This window comes from Falco rusticolus, chromosome 3, assembly GCF_015220075.1.
Source record: "Falco rusticolus isolate bFalRus1 chromosome 3, bFalRus1.pri, whole genome shotgun sequence".
Classification (NCBI taxonomy): domain Eukaryota; kingdom Metazoa; phylum Chordata; class Aves; order Falconiformes; family Falconidae; genus Falco; species Falco rusticolus.
The window spans coordinates 22,598,010-22,615,575 of record NC_051189.1 but is presented as its reverse complement, the minus strand read 5'-3'; the positions used below and the strand labels follow the sequence as shown (position 1 = coordinate 22,615,575).

The window sequence follows — 17,566 nt, the reverse complement described above, 5'->3', positions numbered from 1 at the left end:
TGGTAAAGAACATAGCCACATGACAAAGCTCAATTTATACTAGATTCTTGATTGTAAAATTTGTCTAGTTGTATGATTGACAAAAGAAATGCAGAAACATTATCATTTGTGGGTATTGTTAATGAAAACAGAGAAAAGGTGCTTGACTTGGAACATGAAAAGGAACCAAGATATGAATCAGAGAAGGGAAATTCATTAAATAAGAACATGATATTTTAATTTTTCTTTTGTAACATGAAAAAAGTACTTTGAACTCACTGATTTCTAAATACTACATCCTGGACTTAAAAACTTAACTGTTCTGAGAAAAATAAATGGGCTGAATAAATGAAAAAAAGGTAAAAACTTATGAGAAATATGACTGTTAAAGAGAAGTCAGTGACCTATTGTCTCCTGTAAGTATAGCTCTTATTTTCTATCTATATCTTTTTTTTTACCCAGTCCGTCTATTATAGTTTTTATAAAGCACAGAAATACTGATAGTGGATGCTCCTCCAATATATGCAAATATGTTTTATGTTTTAGAATAACCTCCTTTTTAAAAAAAGCAAATAAACTGTGAGTAGCACTCATGGAGTGCAGCAAATGTTTGTAAAACTCTCCATGGTATACACGAAGAAGAATTCTGATCCAGTTTATGAAAAACAAAATCAAAACAAAGTAACCACAACCCATTCTTTTCTATCATCCTCAGGAAAAGGTGACCCAGTATATCCTGAAAAGTGTGCTTTAATTTTTTTTTAATTTCTTTTTTTTTTAATCAGTGAACTGTGTGCACTGTGTTGTGTGTCAATTTCCAGACTTTGAAGACATATCATTGCCACATTATACCATTGTGCAAACGGTGTTCAAGTTGGGGTCAAATCGTACTGCTTTCCCTTCCACGGACTTCGCATTTGTGTCATACATGGGGTTTTCAAAAGCAGCTTGTCCATTATTATTTTCATGTACAGAGCATCCTGTATACTGTGTTTTAGGTGCAGTCCTGTAGAAGAAAGAGAGTATTTGTAACTGAAGTTTTTCCCTCTGACTTGGATGTGGTTTAAGAATCTGAATAGAATTTAGCTCCCAGTTCCTATTATGGGAGGTAAAATATCTCAGTATATTTTTCCATATCCGTGATAAGAATTAGGACTGTCTTTATCAAAGTTTAAGGGATTCATGATTCATTTACAATGGTATTCACTTAAAAATTTAGTTTACAACCTAGGAAGAGGTAGGTATTTCCGCTTGTATGATCAGATGATAAATAGTTGAGTGCAACAAAATCTTGTAAAGATTCAATAATTCCCTAGCCATGTGACTCAGATTTTCTTTTTCCTTTTGGAGACTCAACAAGTTTATCAAGAATGAATTTATAGCTGAAACATTTTATTTTTCACCAAATAACTCAAAATATCAAAGTTCAGTCCCTTGAAAATGTTTCATCTATATTGTTATGCAAAATGCATACCGTATTGCAAATCTCAATAAGAAATGTGCAGCCAAGTGCTTACAACATACAGTAGACAGCAAATGTATTAAAAAATTATGTAAATAAATTTTCATATTCTGATGCAGTTCAAAAACAAGTGATACCGTTTAAAAATGATAGTATGTGTTTTAAACTGCTGTTATTTTGCAGAGTATATTTACAATTACTATTGTCAAGCTACCAGACATAAATCACCATTTTGAAAGTTAGTAGGCAATGAATTGTCTTGTGATTAAATTTTCTTTAGTCATCTAATGCTTTAAAGCTGTCTGAAAAGATTGACACTAAATCCAAAGAACTAATACTGGTCTCAATAACATGAACACTGTTGAACTTGACTAATGAAATTGAGAAGACTGGTGGCTATGTAACAAAATTGCATATGAACTAATAATTTCAGATGCAGGAACAGTTCCATAATAAAACCTCCCAATGACATAATACTTGTATATACTTGCAAGCCAATAAACAGAGCAGGCATTGAATAAATTAAGATATGACTCTTAATTCTGTCACGTGAAAAAAAATAATACGGGCAATCTAATGTAAATACACACAAAGTCTATTAATTATATTATTCCCCATATGTCATTAATTTATAGCATCCATTTTGCTATCATAAAGAGAAATTTATAACATTTTAAATAGGTAGGAATGAAAGTATAGCATAGTACAATAAAACTTATCTCTTAGGCATTATGCCAGACTTTGACAGAGGTAGGAAGAACTGTCTACATGCAGAGTTTCTAAATATTTTGTGGTTTTACAGAAAACTTTACTTACACTAACAAAGACCGAAGGCAATAAAAACACCAAGTCACACAGCAGTTCTATATACATATTTTTTACATACCTTTGTTTATAAAGATAAAAGCCAAAACCAGCAAATATAAGGGCAAAGAAAGGCACAAGGATAGCAATGGCCACTGAACTACTATTTGTACCATGTGGTTGATTAGAAGAAATTGAACCTTCAGACATGTTAAGACCTAAAAAGAAGAAGAAAAAAGAAGTAATATATGTGTCTGTTACCCTGGCACATCCTACTCAATAAACTTCAGACTTCAGTAACACCTTGTGATCAGATCATCACAGTGTTTTCAGCTGTATACATATAGCTGTATGCTGAGACCACCTGGAAAGTAAATGTAGTGTGGTATACCACATTCTGATTAAAAAGTGCATGCAAAATGTTGGAACAGCAATATGTATACTCTGGTACAGTAAATATCTTACAGCATAATTCTTTATGGGATTCAGGATTTGGATGTTATTAATACACATTAATGTACTACGTTACAAAAAGTCAAATTTGTAACAACACACATTTGATTTTATTACTGATTATATTTGTATAGTTCAGAAATTAATAAATACTGCACATTGTAAAAATACGAATATGAGCTGCTGCATGGTTGAGAAACATTATCTAGACAGATATACACTTTTTTTAATGTGAGGAAAGGAATAACAATTCAGCTTCTTAGTTAATTTTTAAGTTGTGAACTGGAACTTTTAAGAATTGCATAGCATAATATTTTCTGACTTTCTTGATCTTACAAGGTAATATATAGAAAATAATAATAGCCCCCCCCCCCCAACAAAACAAATGACTGAACAAAAAGAAACAAATGGACAGTCAACATACTAAAGCACAGAAAAATAAATTAAAAGCTGTAAGGAAAATTTTATGGGAACAGCAGTCAAAATATTTTGTTTCAGAGAAAGTATTTTGTGTTTGTGTACATTAAATAATTAAGTGCTAAGCATGCTAAACAAAATCTGTTCAATGATAGTAAATCTCTCTGTAACTGTATTATTGACTATAATAACTACAATTAATTCTTATATGGAATCTAAACCTGAGTGAACCATTCTGTTCTTAGAAGATATAAAACTAAAAAAAAAAAAAAAAGAAAAAAAATCTCTCTGAAAATCAAAGGAAGAAATAAAATTTTCATAAGAATTGATCAAAAAACTGCCAAGGAAGTCTTGCATTTTAGTTCTTGTTAGATGGCTATCAAATATTTTGAAGAAGTTAAGAAAAGGAAATAACTATTTTTATATTCATTTAAATAAAATATTTCTTGATAAAAATATTTCTAGAAATTATTTTTTAAAAATTTACATATGCAAATACAGTGAAAATCAAGATCCAAACCAGTGCATTTTACTGTGACTTGGTACTGCGAAAAAAGAAAAAAATGCCTTTACTTCATGGATTCACTAATAAATCCTCCCAGCACACACAAGAATTAAAGAATTTCCTGCTTTTAATGAAACAGAATGGATAATATTTTGTGGCTGAAAAAAACTTACTTTTACATCCACATATAGGAATTTTAGTTGAAGATAAGTGCTCTATCTAAGGAGCAATTACATCACTGAAAAATAATTCATCTTCTAAAGCATTTCCAGTAGTATTTCATCATTCAAGAATTTAGTATTAACTAAATTAAAATTCTTGTGGAAGGAGAAATATCACAGTTCTTAAGACTGTATCAGAAAAGTAAATTAATTTTCCTAAAGGTTATAATTCTCCAAGAAAGGACAAATAAAGACTCTTAGTTTCATTTAGAATAAAGTATAGAACCAAGTTGTCAATTTTTAGGAAACAAATGCTTACCGAGTAAGTAACATTTTGGTTTTCTTATGTGTAACATAAAGATTTAATAGCAAACATTTTGCAGTTTCACTCTTTAGCAAACGTTTAGGTGAAATGTTGTTTCAGCACCATGAGCAAGAAACCAGTTTATCAGAGCATTCTGCAACATGGGTTCTCTAACTAGTTATTAAGATCTGAAACTAAATGCATTTTACATATATTCATAGAGCAACATTGGTCAAAACATTACAAATGTATAGCTATACTAAGCAGTACAAGGCAAGGCATTTATAACTCCTTACAACTTCTGACAAAACAATCTTTGTAAGTACTATTTAAATGAGACTTTAAAAATATAAATATCTCAATATTCTATAAAATGCCAATACTGCTAACATCCTGTGGATATCCTTATACTACCGGACATAATAATAAAACAGAACATGCAACAATATACTGTTAAAAACATCCAATTTGCTGAATACCTAATCTTTGCAGTCCAAATTGTCCATAATCTTTACCCTGGATGAATCCTTGAAAAACATATGTTGCTCCATCAGGTTCAGCAGATACCTGTAGACAAATAGTACTTCGAATTAAATGGGGAAAAGTTTGTTAGAAGTTAATAATATCTAATTGAAGAGAGATATCCTAATATGCTTGTCTGGTAGCTTTTTCCTGACTAAAAAAGGCCTCTTTTTTTCTCAGAAATCTATACATTTAAAAAGAAAAGACAGAACTGTCAAAGGCACAACTTAGGCATGGTAGCTTATGGTCACATATACTACCTTATACTACCTTTAACTGTATTATTTCTTTAAAACAACAACTTAAAGTTTCTGGAAAATCAAGATGTCAGTGTTTCTAAGCAACTTATGTACTTCAAAATTAACTGATTTGTTTAGGAAGTAGATGGCAAAGGTTATATTGTAGGTAATCTTAAAAGATGCAAGTGTTGATTTTTTAATCATTACTTTAAAAGTAAATAAAAAAGACCTCACATTCAATTGACAGTTAGTTCCTTCGTTCTTTCTAGCACTTATCCCAATAATTACTTAATTATACAGCTGTAGACCGGAAGAATATTGAATAAGGCTTTGGTACAAGATCAAAATATGCTAGTATAACTAAAAGAATTGGTGGAGAAAGAAAAGAGTGGTGATCTTATGAATACCTCCCTTATTAAGGTAAGTACATTCTAAACTAACACATTGTGTTCAAATTTACAGGTACTTGCTTCCCAGGATTGTTATTAGGTTTAAATTCAATGGTCCCAAGGTAGGTTCCTTCAAGATTTTCCCTTAAGCTTTCCTTTCTCAAGGCAACAGTGTGTCTTCAGTAATGATCTGAAGCTGTTTTCACTGAAGAAAGGGTGCATTTCTCAGGTGAGATTCTTACTTTGGGGTAAAGCAACCTGTTTGAGCTATTACAGTGTTAAAAACAAAAAACAAAACAAAACAAACCAAACCCCAAAAAACCAAAAAAGCACCAAAACAGATGAAAAAAAGAGAAAATGGTCAAATAAGAACAGTGTGTAAATAGCATATGAAATAATAGGGACTGTACTGCATACTTTTGTACATTTAGAAATTTGAAAGTAAATTTCTTGCTTTTATCATTTTTTTTTTTCAACTCAGAGGCATGCTTATGAAGCATAAAGTTTGTACAAACCAAGGGAGATAAGCCCTTTTAACACTATTTATTGTTTAGGCAGTTTAGGGATTTTTGCTTTGGTTTTTGTTTTGTTCTACATCTTTTTGAAAAATTATTATGGAAGCAATGCCACAAGTTATACAAATATAAATTTATGTGCACACTTCAATGTACACCTCTTCTCTCCTTTTGGCATGTGCACCCATACTGGTGTCCCTATAGTGCTTTAAAAGTAGGTGAAACTAAGAAAACAGACAAATTCCTTGAAAAATGGTACGGTGTAATAGGGATGTATGAGTGTTTATTATCATCCAAATTATTTTAGGCCCTTTCTTTTCTGAAAAGTCTGCCATCTTCTCTGGCAAATAAAGTGTCTCGGGTCCCCAACAGACTCATCTTTTTCCAGCTTTAGCATTATCTTGGGGGATGTTTGTTTTTTCTGTCCTCTGAAGTGATTTCCTTTTCAAGGTTTAAACACATCCAAGGCACCTGTGCTGTTCCTTCTTTTTACACTTCTCTTTCACTTTGCCTCCTCTCAGCTATGAACTCTCTTCTTCTTTTTAAAGAATGAGCTCAGCCCCAGAACCTCCAAGGGGCTTAATGCTTGATTAGAGAAATCTATTTTGTTTTCCCGATACATGTAACAGTTCAGCTTTTTCATGGTATGTAACACCATATTAATACCAAAATACAATATAAAATTATCACCATTAAGTAAAATATGGCTGCTAGCCTAATGATATTTTTATAATATTAACATGATATTTTATAATAAAATATTAATATAAATTATTATATTATCACAATGATAAAATTTCTCAATATATTGGAATAAAAATAAAGAAGTAGAATAAAGACTTCTGTGCTAATGTGCAGTATAATTATGTTTACACAGTATTACTATTTCCATATTTCCCCTCAGACTGGTCTTCTATGTCTTAGAAAAAGATTTTCATTTCATTTAATGAATCAGCATTGCTAAAAAGATTCCATTTGATATATCTCAGGATTTTTTGGGTGTAGAAGACCAGTATGACTTCAAACAACAACAACAACAAAATCTATCACTTTTGTAGCAGAAATATACTCACAAAACCATCCATAGCCCATTTTTCCTCTTTCAATTTGCTCACAGATGTATGGGAGGGTGCTTTAATGAGATATATGTGGAGCATTAGCCGAGCTTCCTGGCTTTTATACACTCCTGTAGAATACAGTTTTAAAAATTTATATTTGTGTTGAGCAGAGAAATAATTTCATCTTTAGAATAATCATTTAATCCCTTGCCTTAAAAATGGAAAGTAGGAAGAATAGGTAGTACTGTTACCAACATTTTAGTTTAGCAACATGCATTCTTCTGTGAAATTATTTAAATTTTCATAGGATTTCAATAGAAATTGGTTTTAGCTTAGCCTGTAGAGAGGACAGAAAGGAAACCCTATACACACAGATGTTACTTAACTGTTATGGTTACAAGTCTCAGAAAAAACATTGACAGTAATCTCAGATGAGATGGAAAACACTGTTCTGAATCAGGCATAATGTATTTGAATCTCACATCCCCATTGTCACTATTTGTAATTTAGCTATTAGGTGAAGAAGATGACAATAGGAACTTCCAATTCTTTTCCAAAAGCTCATGCTACATTAAAAAATTCTAGATTTGAAAATATCTCAGAAAATGGAATTGTTCCTCATCAGTCAATATTACAACACAGTTTCTTCCAGACAATTACGAGACTTGTATATAACCGTATTTGTTTAGTAAGCATAATAAATTGACTCATTTTCATTCCTGCAAAAGAAATATTTAGAACCCAAATAAATTAATTTGTTAATCTGGAGAATGAAAATAAAATAATATAGTATGCTTACTGATTTAATCTTCCGTTACAAAGACAATGGTGAACAGTGAAAACACAGTCAAGATTTCCACCACCACCCCCCCTTTTAATCATCGCTATCAATTAATGGTTTAAAACTTCAGAATTTAAATAGAAAGACCTCTCTAGTAGGATCATTTCCCTTCTGGCAGAGTACTGAAATTACTGTTCACTTTATATGAAGTCTTCAATTTGTAGAATCATCCAAGGTTGCATTACATTTTACATGAATAAAACCTAATGATGGCTAAAGAAAAAAAAAAAAAAATGAATCCCCAAACAATTATACTTCCACCTCCAGAAAGTTCCACAAAACTGCAATTAGAATTCACTGGTTTATTGACTCAATGCATCAAGGAACAGACTTCGTACTATGAATGAATTAGACTGAAACACTGGTCATCCCTGCCCCCCCTTTTTTTTTTTTGCTAATTTATACTGACTAACATATTGGGATGACTTCAGACTAGCTATAGCTAGTATGTGTTAGCTATGCACGAAATAAACTAGATATCTTTTTATTAACTGAAAACTCCAGTAACATAGCATACTGTTAATTTTGGTTATTTCCCATTTTTATGTTCATCCAAATTCTGTGATGTGAACAAGAACTGAAGACAGCACTGAGATACAGGAGAGGTACTGGCTCTCAGTATTGGGTTTTGGTAGCAGCAGGGCTACAGGGGTAGCTTGTGTGAGAACCCTGTGTCTGACAGCATCAATGCTGGCCAGCTCCAAGACAGACTCACTGCTGGCCAAGGCTGAGCTCATCAGCAACAGTGGTAGTACCCCTGTGATGCACTTAAGAACAGGAAAAAACTGCTACACATCAGCAGCCAGAGAAGAAGACTGAGAATATGTAAGGGAAACAGCTGTGCAGGCATCAAGGGCAGTGAAGCAGGAGGTGCCCCAGGCGCCCGAGCAGAGGTTCCCCCCCAGCCCGTGGTGCAGCCCCTGGTGAGGCAGGCTGTGCCCCTCAGCCCATGGAGGGTGGCGGGGGAGCAGATCCCCACCTGCAGCCCGTGCAGGGCCCCACGCCAGAGCACAGGGTGCCCGGAGGAGGCTGTGACCCTGTGGGCAGCCCACGCTGGAGCAGCTCCTGGCAGGGCCTGTGAGCCCCCATGGCAAGGAGCCCCGGCTGGGGCAGGTTTGGGGCTGGGCTTGTGACCCTGTTGGGGGACCCACACTGCAGAAGTTCATGGAGGACTGTCTCCCATGGGTGGGACACCACGCTGGAGCAGTGGAAAAGAGTGAGGAGGATTGACCTGCTTGGTGGGCACCTGGCATCCAACCAAGGTCCAGCCACCACACTGTCCAGTGAAAAAGAAATATCTAAGGCTGCACAAAAACACTAGCTCACACAGTAGTGGAAGGAAGGAAATACGCAGGTACTTAGCGCTCTTTGCATCTCTTAAGGTAGAGAAAGAAGAAATGCTGGCACAACGGAATAGCTTAATATTGGACTGCAATGCTGCAAAGAGATGATCTGGGAGACCACAGAGTTTTCAGACTAACAGAGTTTTGTATGCATGTTCAGAAGAAAGGGGTAGGTGATGTTATTCTGTTAAAAATAAATTCCAGAGAAGAAAAAGCATGGTCACATCTGTCTTGCTGGCTGCTAATCTGAGAAAACAAAAAACTTATAAAATGGAAACAGATCACATGCCCATATATAACCTAACTAAGAAAAGACATTCAACTTTGTCCTCTCCATTAGTTTATTCACCCTAGACTTTCACTACAGACTATGGCAAGATGAGCATCTCAAAATTTCAATTCAGGTTAGGATGCCTTTTTCCAATAGATTAATATTCTTTCACTTCTGTCCTTACTAACACCTCTGGTGAAAAATGAGTGGTGCTAAACTACTTCAGAGAGAGTGGTCCTTAACTGATAAACAAGATTAAAACCACCAGTGTTCCATCTGATGCAATTTTTAGGTTTCTTCAGTCCTTTCAAAAAGGTTCTAGACAGAAGGTAAAATTTCAAGAAACTAAGTTTTGAGTTCTTTTATGCTTATTCACCCCCCTGTGCTATATAGCGTGTCACTCCTGCAGTGTGATAGGCCCTTTGTCTGTGTGGCTGAGATGTCTCAATTAAGAAACTGACAGAGTTTTAAAAACAACAAAAAAATTCCCAACTATCAACCTAAACATTTTTTTACAGTATTTTTGTTTACTTGCTTGTCAAGCCATATCTGTAGTTTCTGCTGATTGTTCGCAGCATAGAGAACTGTGCATATTGTGCCAACATAACCATGGCAACAGTGCTCTGAATGTCGGGGACTGTGGAGTATCATAAACCACTGTTGCAATCAAGGGCTTCTTTTGAAACCACAGTATGAAGGGGGCTACTTCGCTGGGAACCCAGCCCACTGAGTTGGAAGACAGGGACAGGGAGCAGAATGAAGCCTCCATAATCTAAGGGGAAATGGGCAGTGACCTGCTACACCACTTAGACACACACATATCTGTGGGGCCAAAAGGGATCCACCGGAGGACACTGAGGGAGCTGGCAGAGGAGCTCACCCAGCCACTTTCAATCATTTATCAGCAGTCCTGTATAAACAGGGAGGTTCCAGTTGACTGGAAGTTAGCAAATGTGATGCTCATGTTCAAGAAGGGCCAGAAGAAGGATACAGGAAACTACAGGCCTCTCAGCCTGACCTCGGTGCCAGGGAAGGTTATGGAGCAGCTCATCTTAAGTGCCATCATGCAGCATGTACAGGACAATCGGAGGATCAGGCCAAGCATGGGTTTATGAAAGGCAGGTGCTGCTTGACTGACCTGATCTCCTATGACAAGACAACCCACCTAGTGGATCAGAGAAAGGCTGTGGATGTTGTCTACCTGGACCTTAGTAAAGCCTTTGACACCGTTTCCCACAGCATTCTCCTGGAGAAGCTGGCTGCTCATGGCTTGGATAGAAATACTCTTCACTGGGTAAAAAGCTGGCTGGATGGCTGAGCTCAATGAACGGTGGTAAACAGTGTTACATCTAGTTGGTGGCTGGTCACAACTGGTGTTCCCCAGGACTCAGTATTGGATCCAGTTCTGTTTCGTATCTTTATCAATGATCTGGATGAGGAGATTGCCTGCACCCCCAGTAAGTCTGCAGATGACACCAAGTTTGGGGGGGAGTATTGATCTGCTCAAGGGCAGGAAGGCTCTACATAGGGATCTGGGCAGGGTGGATCAATGGGCCAAGGCCAATTGTATGAAGTTCAAGAAGAAGTGCCGAGTCCTGCACTTTGTTCACAGCAACGCCATGCAACTCTACAGCCTGGGGGAGCTTGTCTGGAAAGCTGCCTGGTGGAAAAGGACCTGGGGGTGCTGGTCAACAGCTGGCTGAACATGAGCCAGCAGCGTGCCCAGGTGGCCAAGAAGGCCAACAGCATCCTGGCTTGTATCCAAAATAGTGTGGCCAGTAGGACTAGGGAAGTGATTGTCCTCCTGTCATCAGAACTGGTGAGGTCATACCTTGAATACTGTGTTCAGTTTTGGGCCTCTCACTACAAGAAAGACACTGAGGTGCTGGAGCATGTCCAGAGAAGGGCAACAAAGCCGGTGAAGGGTCTGGAGCATAAGTCTTATGAGGAGCAGCTGAGGTTGTTTATCCTGGAGAAAAGAAGGCTCAGGGGGGACTTTATCACTCTCTATAACTACCTGAAAGGAGGTTGTAGTGATGTTGGTTTAAGTCTATTCTCCCAGGTACCAAGTGACAGGATGAGAGGAAATGGTCTCCAGTAGTGCCAGGGGAGGTTTAGTTTGAATATTAGGAAAAATCTCTTCTCCAAAAGAGTTATCAAGCACTGGAACAGGCTAGCCAGGGAAGCAGTTAAGGCACTATCCCTGGGGATATTTAAAAGATGCATACATGTGGTACTCTGGGACATGGTTTAGTGGTGTGGACTTGGCAATGCTAGAGTAACGGTTGGACTTGATGATCTTAAAGGTCTTTTCCAACTGAAATGATTCTCTGATACTATGATTCTACTTTTTACAATGATATCAGCTAGTCTAACAAGTGTCATCCCCCCTTGCTCTCCATGTTCATTATGTATCTCTTCCTTGCTAAGTTAACACATATCAGCCTCATCATATTGTGTATTAGTCAGTAATAGGCTATCATAGGGAAATGGTACAATTAAGCATTAAGAAAACTGTAGGAACAGGAATTTAATTTTATTTTTAATATTTAAGGAAGAAGAATGAGAATTAGGATGATTCTTTCATTCCTCATTGTCTATTAACTCCAATAAAACCTGGGAAATTAAAAAAGAGGAGGGAAGGAAAAGGTGGAAAAATCCCCACTTTTGAAGAGGAACTGAACTAGAATGAAAATGTATTTGATAAGCTAAGAAAGTTTCCAAAAGATGTTAAAATTTTAAGTTGCATGTATAAAGTTACAGGGAACTTATATATATATAAGTCAGAAAAAAATAAATGGAAATGAGTTTTTCTTATCCCATACCTGATAGCAGCAATTCCATGTTGCTGTTTGTAAGTGTTGCATTTACTCTTCCTGAAGTTGCATTGAAACTGGTGACTGTCAAAGTCATTGGCTGTTTCTTGCTTTTGTAATTGTAAGACCCTTTCCATATATAATTTTGGGCAAATACATCATCAGGAACTATATAGACATAAAATATATTTCAATACATTTTGCAATATTTAGTACTTATGAAGTCAAGCATCCAACAAAATGTGTGATAAATATTAGCATTTTCTCTACTTTACGTTCTCCATTTTTAAGTCTATTAGGCATAATCTTCAAATAAAACCCATGGAAACCTGGCATGAACATTTATGAAAGAAATGTATTTGTACTGAAGAACACAACCACAGCTGTACCTTAATTTGCTCCTTTCCTCAAATACGGACATGTCTTAAAATTAAACTAACTTCACAAATTCTAATTTAACAGCTGTAACCAGAAGACCAGATTCCCCTCACTACAGAATATTTTCTATGCCAGCACAGTCATGTGGAGACATACAGCTAGGATTAAATTTTGCAGAAATTAATATCAACTCAGTTATCAAAAATTTTATGAGCATATTTAAATGATAATAGATGATTATAAGCATTTTCTTTATTACCTAGTCACTTTTTCTAATGAAAAATAAGAAGTTTTGTCTTGTCTTCAAATGCTTAACAAATTATTAGCTTCACCAGAAGAAAAAAAAAAAGAAATCCCTTAATTTAAAATTTAAGAGTTCACAGACTGCAGGGAGAATAAACACACTGTATTTATACCTTTACATTTAGTATTTATCATTATCCAACTGTAGAATGATTAATTTAAGTAATGTTCTTCCAGCAACAGTACAGTTAAAAAAAATAAATAATGTTACTTATCTAGTAAAAACATATATATGCAAATCCTTAAAATCTTAGCATGAGATACCATTTAAACAATTACATTGATGGTGACTTAGGATGGATTTACTACGCTTTCCAAAGTAAATGTATCAAACTTATTTCTATAACAAATAATCATGACTTAAAATCAGCACTTTCACATTATTTGGGGTCACTCACCCTGTACTTAAAACTCTAGGATTTGTGTGCATTGGCATCTCATGTCACAAAAGCACAGAAGAATATTTGCGTCTTTCCCGGGATATCCCAAAATTCAAGACTGGGGCACACTGGAATACCTAGAAGTCTTTCTTCAGCATTTATTTTAGGGGTCACAGTGATAGGCTGTCTTTCCCATAAAGGGCAAAAGAGCTTTCCTAGGTTTTGTGTATGTGCATGTATATATATATATATATACACACACACGCATATATTTTTTGACAAGTAAACACATCAAAACTGGGCCTGCAAACTGCAAGCAAAAACTACATGATGCAAGCAGTCTGATGCTGTTGATTTGTGATCTGCCTGAAATTTATTTCCCTACTTTCAGGAAACCCGAACTTTACGTATTTTATTTGCAATTAATTGGGATTGTACAAAAAGTGCGATGAATGAAAAAACCTGACAATAATGACAACCACCCTACCACACAGTAAATCATTGACAAACACAGTTTTGAAGCAATGCACAACCTGTTAAATACCAACACCAAAAAAAAAAAAAAAAAGCTCCCCAACACCCTGTGCTAAGGAATTGCTTTTAAATCTTTTTTTTTATTATTATTGGTAGACATTTAATAGGGTTATAGTCAAAGGCCATTATTAGTTAAGGAGACTGCTCTTTTCAAAAAGCCTCTTCATTGGACAGAGAAAGGTTTCTCTTGTATCCAGTCAGGACATCCCAAGACAGTCTTCTTTAGTAAGTCAGTTAAAACTGGAGTTGACTTTAGCCAGAATTAGAGACACTACCCTCTTTAAGCTAAAATTAGCTTTTTTGAAGGCTAAGTTTAAGACCAATACTGAAGTATTTAGGTAAAGCAATTTAAATTAGCAATATGTAAAAGAAGTGCAAGACCATGAAAAAAACGGAAATAACATGTCTTTTTAAATTATTTCTAGGTAAGCGATATAGCTTTTTAATGGGTAAATTGCACAGGATCTTACACAGAACAAAGTGATTTCAGTGCAACCAATAAAACTCTCATCATATAACAGTTAGAAATTGTATATGGATATAAATAATACCATATAGTCTAGACAGACTTAAACATTGGGGAATAATTTAATTAATTATGGTTTTGTTCTGTTATTGTAATGCCTAATCTAATACTTTATTAATTCTAAGCCATTCAGTGCTTACTAAATTGATCCTCATCATCTTTTCTAAGCAGAAATTGTTTAAAACTATATATACCTCGAAGCACTTACCACTTAGTTTGGGACTTGGTGTTCCCAAAGCTGGTCGGGGATCCTTCACTAATATTTTGGAACCAGCTGTCAGAAAGAATGAATGACAAAAAGGTAAATCAGTAGCAAATATGTTACTCAGAAACTAGAAGAATCATCTCCATAATGGAATTTATTTGTTACAAAGGATATAAGAGATGTTTCACACTCAAATAGGAATGAGATTTCAGTCAGTATCAAGCCTTAGTATCACAGGAGCACATGCACACTGATTTCTTCTGTTGCTGCATTTTCTCCTACATCAGTCACCTGGATGATATCAAGTCATTTGCAATGCCCAAACAGCATAGGCATTCACTTCAGAATCCACAAGGCAAAATTCATAGTCCTGGACTATACACCTAATATGTGAGATATCTTCTAATATGTCATCTAAGGCAAGCTATGTAATTTAAATCAGGATCCACACAAAATAGCACTGTGATTAGTGCTTTGACTGGAAGCAATGTAACAACAAACAGTGAAAAGATATGTAACAAGGGAGTTTTAAATTATGTTTCTTATCTTCAGCAGAGCTGAGTATGACATCTTATGTTCAAGACTGAAAACCCAAAGATGTATGCTTCATCTCTTAAAAATGGAGGAGATGGTCATCATTGCTACGAAGAATGGCAACCCAAAGAAAGAAACAAATGAGGCTGTCCAGAGTATCTCCAACTGCTCAAGTTATTTGAGCATTGGAAGTTGGAGAATTTAATTTCTTTGCTTAGAGCAGGAACTTTCCCACTGTTGAAGATGATGAACTACATGAAATGGGACAGTGTCATTTCCTGCAGCTGAAGCTATTTTATTTTGCAGAAACTAATTTGGATTCACTGGGCTATAAAAAGACACATAATTCTGTCTCCTAATGAAGAATACTCTCATGCAGCACTAGGCTCCATTCCTTGCTCCAATGATTATTTCAATATTTTGTATTTTGGATCTTGGCTTTGAACCCAGGCCTTTTGTCTCTGGTCGATACTCTAAAAAAACCAGACAAGAATAGCAACTTCCTTCCCCCTGAGTTGAGCATTTTTCTGCATAAAAAGGTAACTTCAGCAAGAAGCACTGAGAATATTTTTCTTGAGAATAACTTTTTGCTTGTGACAGAAGGTATTGTTCTTGGTATATAAATTCAAACTGGCAAGAAACAAGGGCAGAGTTTGGAATTCAACCTCAGATTCTCATTGCCTGTTACTACTGATTGGTTATACTCTATTTCCTCTCTCTGTTTTGAAAGAAACTTACTGAACTTCACTGAACATGGTTGACCTGGAGGGCATGCTTCAACAGCATATGCATTTTGTCTAGATAAAGCTCAGTTTAGAAATATCTGAATCATCCAAAGGGCTTTAGTGTAAAAAGCTACCGAGTCAATCAGCCTTGTCAACGTGAATACATTTCTAGTCAAGTTCAGAATGGAAATTTAAAATACAAAATAAAAATTAAATAAAAATTTTAAACACAAACTGAAAACTAAGAAAAAAAAAAGACATCTAAGTAGTTTAATCCTAGGTCCAGGTATTTGCTAAGAAGGACTTTCAAGGTTACAATTTTGTATTTAATGAACCAAATTCTAGTTTAAGTCCCCTGCAGATCCTTTTAGACCCCTCAGCTCCAAATGTTTTATTCCTTTTCATCCATTTCCAAGTTATTTTTGTGAAGTCAATAATCACAGGTGAAGAACGTGGCCTGGTGCTCTTCTCCTTTCCATAGGAGAGAGATGTTTCCCCCCTCTGTAACAGGAAAAATTGAAAATATTTAACAGATATTTTACTTTATCTAATTAGAGTTAATACTTTAAAATATATTGCTCATTCCTAGTTTTCTCCACTGCTAAAATGGAAGAAGCAAGACCTCTGATCCTAAAAATTTTGCGTTTCTGTAACATTTTTTCAGGACATTGGGCAACTAAGTTATATGACAAGGTAGATACACTTATAGTTACCACTTAATGCTTTTAAAGAAAATTCTTATAAAGGTTCCTTACTATCAGATAGGAGAGATAATACTACTTGTTTCAATATCAGTGAAAAGTTCTTGGATCAAAATACAACCCATGAATTAGATTTGGTCTGCCATAACACTTCCTGAGTACTGAACAAGTCATAAGCTTCCTGGCAGCTAGCTTTCTAACATTTTCCCAAAGCTCTACTCTGTTTTTCCCCAGCACTTGCCTGGCATTACATGCCACAGCACCTGCTTTTTAGTAATACAAAATACTAATTTCCTATTTCGCTTCCAAGTAGCGGTGTTTTGCTCTATAGCCTTTGAATGCCTCTGTAAGAGCCCTGAGGATAACCACATCTGAAACATGAGGTATCAGTAATCTGAAAGGTGCCTTAATTATTCAGGAAATAGAATTCCAAGCCGTATAGCTATATTTGAGAATGTTTCTTATCTCACATGAAAAAGACCATTCTCACCATGATTTTGCTATGAGGTTCTCCATGCCCTGCCATGACAAAGTATGTAGTAAAAATTAGAAACAAAATAAAATCTTGGAACATCAAGGACAAAGAAGATAGACTTTGTTCAGAAGTAGCATATTGTTGCTTTCATACAAATATAAAATAATATTAAACCCTACAGATTAATTCCATGCAGTGATTCAGGCATCTACTTGGGCTTTTAGGTACCCTTCTCCAATATTAGAATAGATGCATAGAGTCATAGAATCATTAAGGTTGGAAGACCTTCACTCTGTGTCTGTTCCTGTCTTACAGCTCACGAAGCCAGGTACCCAGAGAATCACTGGTCTTACTAATAAAGACTGAGGCAAAGAAAGCATTAAGTACCTCATCCATTTTGTCACTATATTTCCCTCCACGTCCAATCAAGGATGAAGATTCTCCTTAGCTCTCCTTTTACTGTTAATGTATTTTATAGAAACATTTTTTATTGTATTTTACAGTAGTAGCCAGATTAAATTCTAGCTGGTCTATGGCCCTTCTGATTTTCTCCCTGCACAACCTCACGACATCCTTGCAGTCCTGCTGAGTGGCCTGCCCCTTCTTCCAAAAGGTAAATGCTCCCTTTTTTCCTGAGTTCCAGCCAAAGCTCTCATTTTCAGCCAGCCTGGTTTTCTTCCCCGTAAAATTGTCTTTCAGCACATGGGCACAGCTTGCTCCTGCACA

The 17,566-nt window shown here is 35.7% G+C and overlaps 1 protein-coding gene across 2 annotated transcripts in view; it reads right to left on the bottom strand.

Annotated features, from left to right (window-relative positions):
- Positions 1–825: 825 nt before the first annotated feature.
- Positions 826–17,566, bottom strand: part of CSMD3 (CUB and Sushi multiple domains 3) — a 720,137-nt gene continuing 703,396 nt past the window's right edge. For both annotated transcript variants that reach the window (XM_037381737.1, XM_037381738.1), the window contains 6 exons: positions 14,409–14,474; positions 12,089–12,247; positions 6,824–6,936; positions 4,565–4,652; positions 2,328–2,463; positions 826–985 (listed from right to left, as the gene is read on the bottom strand). In XM_037381737.1, coding sequence (XP_037237634.1) covers positions 826–985; positions 2,328–2,463; positions 4,565–4,652; positions 6,824–6,936; positions 12,089–12,247; positions 14,409–14,474 — 722 coding nt within the window. The remainder of the gene's footprint in view (positions 986–2,327; positions 2,464–4,564; positions 4,653–6,823; positions 6,937–12,088; positions 12,248–14,408; positions 14,475–17,566) is intronic.